The sequence below is a fragment of the Cucurbita moschata genome, unplaced genomic scaffold (assembly GCF_002738365.1).
Source record: "Cucurbita moschata cultivar Rifu unplaced genomic scaffold, Cmos_1.0 Cmo_Scf00015, whole genome shotgun sequence".
NCBI lineage: Eukaryota > Viridiplantae > Streptophyta > Magnoliopsida > Cucurbitales > Cucurbitaceae > Cucurbita > Cucurbita moschata.
The window spans coordinates 3488809-3495743 of record NW_019268531.1 but is presented as its reverse complement, the minus strand read 5'-3'; the positions used below and the strand labels follow the sequence as shown (position 1 = coordinate 3495743).

Sequence of the window (6935 nt, the reverse complement as noted above, 5' to 3'; positions counted from 1 at the left end):
TATATATATATATATATATATATATATCTACTTATTTTAATTATATAAAATTAAAATTAAAATTAAAAAATACAATTTTATTTTATTTTTATAAAAAATATAAAAAAAATTGTGAGTGGAAATCGAGGAGGCCGAAAATTGAGGGTCCCATGTGCATCTCAACAATGGAACATACTCCGAATTTTGATCCTTTGTGGTTTTAGGGTTTAATTTTTTAATTAATAATAATTAATAATTAGTGTGGACAAAATCCATTCGCTAATCATTACTTCTTCCACTAAACACAAAGTTTAATTAACCTAAAAATAAGTTTATTTTATTTTTTTTGTGTTGACGAAATCTTAGGGCGTTTTTTTATTGGTTGGCTCCACCTCACCCCTACTCCACTTTAGCACCAGTCAAATGACAAACGTTTGTAGTCAAAATTTTAAATTTGTTAACTATACTTTTGGGTGAGTGAATTTATATGTTAGATCATCTCGTGATAATAGATTTGGTCCGGTTTAAGATTAGTAGGATCTCACATCGATTAGAGAGGAGAACGAAGCATTCCTTATAAGGGTGTGAAACCTCCCCCTAATAGACGCGTTTTAAAACTGTGAGGTTGACGGAAATATGTAATGGGATAAATTGAACAATATTTGCTAGCGGTGGACTTTGATTGTTACAAATAGTATTAGAGTTAGACACATGGTGGTGTGCTAGTGAGGACGTTGGTCCCCAAGTGGGTGGATTGTGAGATCTCACATCGATTGGAGAGAGGAGCAAAACATTTATTATAAGAGTGTGCAAACCTATCACTGTCAAACTTGTTTTAAAATTGTGGGGTTGAAAATGATACATAACTGGTCAAAATAAATATATGGTGGTCAAAACAGAATTGTTACAAATGGTATCAGAGCCAGACATAGGGTGGTTTGCCAGTGAGGATGTTGGCCCCCAAGGGGTGTGGGATGGAGAGGGAAGCAAAGCATTTCTTATAAGAGTGTAAAAACCTATTATTGTCAAACTTGTTTTAAAACCGCGAGGTTGAAAATGACACATAACTGGTCAAAACAGACAATATTTGCTAGCGGGTAAGCTTGAGTTGTTACATAATATAGGTGTCACTAACCCGACAAATCCTTTCGTAACGTAGCCTCATCAACAAGCTAGAAGCTGAAAAGTCCTATCAGGCCAAATCCAGGTTGGATCAAGCTCCACTCAAAGTCGAATTTTGATCGATCCAGTCCAATACTAGACCATTTATCCATTAAATTCAATATAAAATATAATTTTAAAGACTAAGTTGCCTCATGAGTCAATTCAATAAAACCGCTAACCCGTTGAATTTCACACTCTCGTCGAACGATATTTTCCACACTACTCTAACCCATTGGTCGTTATCTCGTTATCGTATCAATATTCGTAAGGTTATTTTTAGGGTTTGAAGGAACCCATGAAATTTGACTTTATTAAATAAAGTTATATAAAGTTTTATTAGAAACTGAAGCACTTTATGCTCTATGTCACGTGTGATTATTCTCTCTACCCCTCTAATAATTGCCGTATTGCATCTCAGCTGTTGATCCCATCCCAATTTTTTTTCTTTATTCTTTAAAATAAATAAATCAGAGTCTCTCAGCCGTTGGATCGCTCGTGGAGCCGCTGCCCGCCGACGGGCCTCACCGCCGCCGTCGAACAGAAACTGGGAATCGGAAGTTCAATCATGTCACTCATTGGGGCGGCGGAGAGTAAGTGGCAGCTTCTGAAAATTTTAATATTAATAATTTCTCTCCAAAATTACATTTATTTGATTTTTTTAATAAATAAAATCGAAAATTATTAGTTTGTATCACTTTATCACTTAATATTAATAATTAAAAAAAATTATTAATATTAAAAAAATTTAAATATTAATAATTCTCCCAAAAATTACATTTATTTCCCTTTTTATAGATTTTTTAATAAATAAAATAGAAAATTATTAGTTCGTATCACTTTATCACTTAATATTAATAATTTAAAAAAACTATTAATATTAAAAAAAATTAAATATTAATCTCTCCAAAATTACATTTATTTCCCTTTTTATGGATTTTTATAATAAATAAAATAGAAAATTATTAGTTCCTATCACTTTATCACTTAATATTAATAATTTAAAAAATTATTAATATTAAAAAAATTTAAATATTAATAATTCTCTCCAAAATTACATTTATTTCCCTTTTTATGGATTTTTTAATAAATAAAATAAAAAATTATTAGTTCGTATCAATTTATCACTTAATATTAATAATTTTTTTATATTAATTTTTTTTTTAATATTAATAATTCTCTCCAAAATTACATTTATTTCCCTTTTTATAGATTTTTTTAATAAATAAAGTAGAAAATTATTACTTCTTATCACTTTATCACTTAATATTAATAATTTAAAAAAATTATTAATATTAAAAAAATTTAAATATTAATAATTCTCTCCAAAATTACATTTATTTCCCGATTTTTTTAATAAATAAAATAGAAAATTATTAGTTCGTATCACTTTATCACTTAATATTAATAAATTAAAAAAATTATTAATATTAAAAAAAATTAAATATTAATAATTTCTCTCCAAAATTACATTTATTTCTTTTTTTTTTTATGGATTTTTAATAAATAAAATAGAAAATTATTAGTTCGTATCACTTTATCACTTAATAATTCCAATTTTTAATCTAAAAAATATTAATTTAATTTCTAATATGTACCAAGTATATTGATAAATAATTATAATATTATGACCACCCATAATGGGTGATCTAAGTAGCGAATTAAATAAAAAAAATCTTGAGTTTTAATCATGTGATTATATCTATATCTCTTATCATTTCTCGATTGTGGTAATTATGGTAAAAAATTTGTAAAATTCAAAGAGAAACTGTAAAAATATATCAAATTTGCATTTAATAATTATTAATATAAAATAAAAAAAAATCTGTTTTTTTTTTTTTGTATGTTTTTAATGCTTCCGGTTTAATTTGGTTTATATTTACCCTAATTAACCTCAGGAACAGTGAATAGTTGCGGTAGAAATAGTTTACTGTTGCCGGTGACGAGTAGAATGAAGGCTATAAATAGGCGCAGTGGGTGTGGCTGATGCGAAAGAATATCACAATTTCTTGTAATTCTTTTCCAAATTCTGCGTTTCCCAGAAAAAGAAAACGCCTCACGAAGAATCGAATCCCACAGCCCAAATTTCATTACTTCATTCATTTTCTCTCTCATCCTAGAGAGAGAAAGAGAGGAAAAAAAACGCCAACTTAAACCCTTCTGTTTGTTACGATATAAATCATTCCTCTGCTTCCATACACAGTGCTAAAAAGCCCCTTTTTCTGAAGAAAAGCCTCTTCGAAACTTGCAGAAACTACTGCTTCCCCTGTCAACTCTGTTTTTTTTTAGCCTTTTTAGATTCTGTCTGTCGCCGTCGCCGGCCGCCGTCTTTGGGTTGACCACCGCTGTAATGGTGGCGCATTAATTTCTGAGACTTCCCTAGCTAACCCTTTTCGATTTCAGCTCGTTTATGGCGATTTGACCCCACGAAAGAAGAATAAAGTTCTTAAAGGCTTTACTCTGTTTTGAGATTTCTTGCTCTGTTTTGGACTGAACGATAAACAGATCTGTTTGTTTCTTTTTTGGGTGTTGAAGACAGTGACGTTTCGAGTAAGGTTTGTTGTTTTTAAGGGAAAATTGGGGTTTTTTTTTATAAAAAAATTGTTTTTGTTTTCCGTTTTTGGATGATTTTGATTTGGGTTACTCTGTTTTGGATCTGGGAACTTTGTCTTATATTAATGTCTTGTTTTGCGTTAATTTCCAACAGATCTGTAAAGATTTAGACGTTTAGAAAAATGGTGGGACAAACACAAGCAGAGGAAGCTATTGTTCCGACCGCCGCGAACGAGGTGGAGCAAAGCAGCGGAAAGGAGAAAGGGGAAGAACTTGATGGCGGAGAACAACCACAAAACTCTGTTTTTCAAATGAAAAACCTCCTCTGGCACGGCGGCTCCGCTTGGGACGCTTGGTTTAGCTGCGCTTCAAATCAAGTAAAATTCTCCCTTACCTCACCGGAATACAGCTCTGAGTTTCCCCGGATAACCACTAAATCTCTCTCACTCGCCGGATTTTGTCAAAATTTTACAGGTGGCTCAGGTGCTTTTGACACTTCCCTACTCATTTTCACAGCTCGGAATGCTCTCCGGCATCATTTTCCAGATTTTTTATGGGCTGATCGGAAGTTGGACGGCGTATTTGATCAGTGTTCTGTATATTGAATACCGTAGCAGAAAGGAGAAGGAAAACGTCAGCTTCAAAAACCATGTCATCCAGGTTCCGCCATTAAAGCTTTCTCAGAAGCTTCGAATTTCATAACCCATTACAATTTGACTCGAAATGATGAAACGACGGCGTTTTTTTTTAACTCTGCAGTGGTTCGAAGTTCTTGATGGGCTGTTGGGACCTCACTGGAAGGCTGTAGGGCTCGCTTTCAACTGTACTTTCCTTCTATTTGGATCTGTCATCCAGCTTATTGGATGCGCAAGGTAACGATATCAAAACCAAAATTATTAAATTAAGTATTTTATTTGTGTTATATATATATAATTAATTAATTTAAAAAAATGGAAATTGAGCTGAAATAATTTAAAAATGTTTTTGGTGAGGACAGTAATATTTATTACATTAATGACCACTTGGACAAAAGAACATGGACATACATTTTCGGAGCATGTTGCGCCACCACTGTTTTCATACCGTCTTTTCACAATTACCGGATTTGGTCGTTTCTCGGCCTCGGAATGACCACTTACACCGCCTGGTACATGGCTGTCGCCGCCCTCGTTCACGGCCAGGTCCTTCTCTCTGTCTCTCTCTCCGCCGCTCTCTCCGCCTTGTCTCTCTCTGAACTCTTGTCTTTTTGTTTGTTCAGGTTGAAGGAGTCACCCATTCGGGGCCGACAAAACTGGTGCTTTACTTCACTGGCGCCACCAATATTCTGTACACCTTCGGCGGCCACGCTGTCACTGTGTAAGCTTCTTTTTTTAAATATATATATATATATAATAAAAATTATATTTGTTTTTTTTTATTAATTATTATAATTGTAATTATTATGATAATTATGAAAAGATTAAGGAAAATGATGACAGGGAAATAATGCATGCCATGTGGAAACCCCAGAAGTTTAAGTACATTTACCTGATGGCCACGCTGTACGTTTTCACTTTAACGCTTCCGTCTGCTTCCGCCGTCTACTGGGCTTTTGGCGACGAGCTTCTTAACCATTCTAACGCCTTCTCTCTACTCCCCAAGAACCGCTTCCGTGATGCTGCCGTTATCTTAATGCTCATTCACCAGGTCCGTTCCATTTCCCCGTTTTCTTATGCTTTGACTTTGACTTTGACGTTGACTTCTTGTTTATTTTCCTCTTTAATTTGTTGTCTTTAACATTAAACCACAATTTTGGCATTTAAATTTTTAGGGTTTTATGTTTTTACCCATAAATTTTTATTAATCGAGAATAATGCGATGGTTGCATACCTGAAAGCCCTAAGAAATGCATGGAAAATAGGGTTAGATAGAACCATTGGTGTTTTAAAAACACGGGTTGTGAGATCCAATGTGAGTTGTAGAGTAGAACGAAAAAAAAGTGTGGAAACTTCTCGCTAGCAGACATGTTTTAAAAAATTTGTGGTGAAGCTTGAAAGGGAAAGTCCAAAGAGGACAATGTCTACTAACTTGAGATGCGCTTGCGCTGTTACAATTAGTATTAAAGTGCAGACATGTTTTAAAAACCTTGTGGTGAAGTACGAAAGGGAAAGTTCAAAGAGCACAATGTTAGTTAACCTTGAGGTGCTCTTGGAGTGTTACACAAATAGTATTAAAGTCAGACACTAGGCGATATGTCAGTAGGAGGCCGAGCCCTGAAGGGGAGGGCATAAGGCGGTGTGCCAGCAAGGACGCCGGGTCTCGAAGGGGGTAGCGGGAACGAGTGGTAGCGAAGACACCGAGATACGAAGGGGGTGAATTGTTAGATTCCCACGTCGGTTGGGGAGGGGTTGTTAGGGACAATGGGACAATGTTAGTCAGCGATGTACTTGAGCTGTTAGACCTGGCCACCATTTCAAAGCCTAATTTCTTTTTTTAAGATGCAGTTCATAACGTTTGGGTTTGCATGTACGCCGTTGTACTTCGTGTGGGAGAAAGTGATAGGAATGCACGACACAAAAAGCCTGTGCCTAAGGGCGTTGGTGAGGCTGCCGGTGGTTATCCCAATATGGTTCTTAGCTATTATTTTCCCTTTCTTCGGACCCATCAACTCCGCCGTCGGCGCTCTTTTGGTTAGCTTCACCGTCTACATCATCCCCGCCGTCGCCCATATGCTTACTTACAGAAAAGCCTCCGCCAGACAGGTTTACTTTAAATTCAAACTTTAACAAAAAAAAAAAAAAAAAAAAAATCATTATATTTATTTCATTTATTAATTGTAAAATGATCCGATTCCGGCAGAATGCGGCGGAGAAGCCGCCGTTCTTCCTCCCAAGCTGGACGGCGATGTACGTATTGAACAGCTTCATAGTGGTGTGGATCTTCGTAGTCGGGTTCGGGTTCGGCGGGTGGGCCAGCATCACCAACTTCGTACGACAGATCGACTCGTTCGGCCTGTTTGCCAAATGCTATCAGTGCAAGCCGCCCTCCCAGGCCCCTCCGCCGACACATCGTCACTGAGTCAACTCGCTTCACAACTCAACTTCTACTTTGTAACATAACGTCATAATTTTCCTCTTAAAAAAAGGCTTGAATTTTCATGTGTGTGTCTCGGATTTTTGTTCAATTACATTTAATTTTATCTATTAGTTCTTAGTGTAGTTCATTTTAATCTCTAATTTCCTAAATTATGTGCTTTTTTTTTT

The 6935-nt window shown here is 35.1% G+C and overlaps 1 protein-coding gene across 3 annotated transcripts; it reads left to right on the top strand.

Annotated features, from left to right (window-relative positions):
• Positions 1–3146: 3146 nt before the first annotated feature.
• Positions 3147–6895, top strand: LOC111453291 (auxin transporter-like protein 4). 3 transcript variants are annotated; one of them, XM_023094343.1, is made up of 9 exons: positions 3147–3637; positions 3848–4070; positions 4168–4353; positions 4453–4565; positions 4691–4874; positions 4952–5049; positions 5172–5379; positions 6177–6434; positions 6532–6895. In XM_023094343.1, exons 2-9 carry the CDS (start codon positions 3876–3878, stop codon positions 6748–6750), a joined length of 1461 nt encoding a protein of 486 aa, XP_022950111.1. In that variant the 5' UTR covers positions 3147–3637; positions 3848–3875; the 3' UTR covers positions 6751–6895. The 3 variants fall into 3 exon arrangements, with proteins under 3 accessions (XP_022950111.1, XP_022950110.1, XP_022950109.1); XM_023094342.1 differs by having other exon boundaries at positions 3147–3690; XM_023094341.1 differs by having other exon boundaries at positions 3147–3695.
• Positions 6896–6935: the final 40 nt, after the last annotated feature.

Coding starts and splice junctions, on each gene's coding strand:
- LOC111453291 (XM_023094343.1), top strand. CDS start 3,876: ATGGTGGGACAAACACAAGCAGAGGAAGCTATTGTTCCGACCGCCGCG. Junction 4,566..4,690: donor CAGCTTATTGGATGCGCAAG/GTAACGATATCA, acceptor TGGTGAGGACAG/TAATATTTATTACATTAATG. Junction 5,380..6,176: donor TCTTAATGCTCATTCACCAG/GTCCGTTCCATT, acceptor TTTAAGATGCAG/TTCATAACGTTTGGGTTTGC.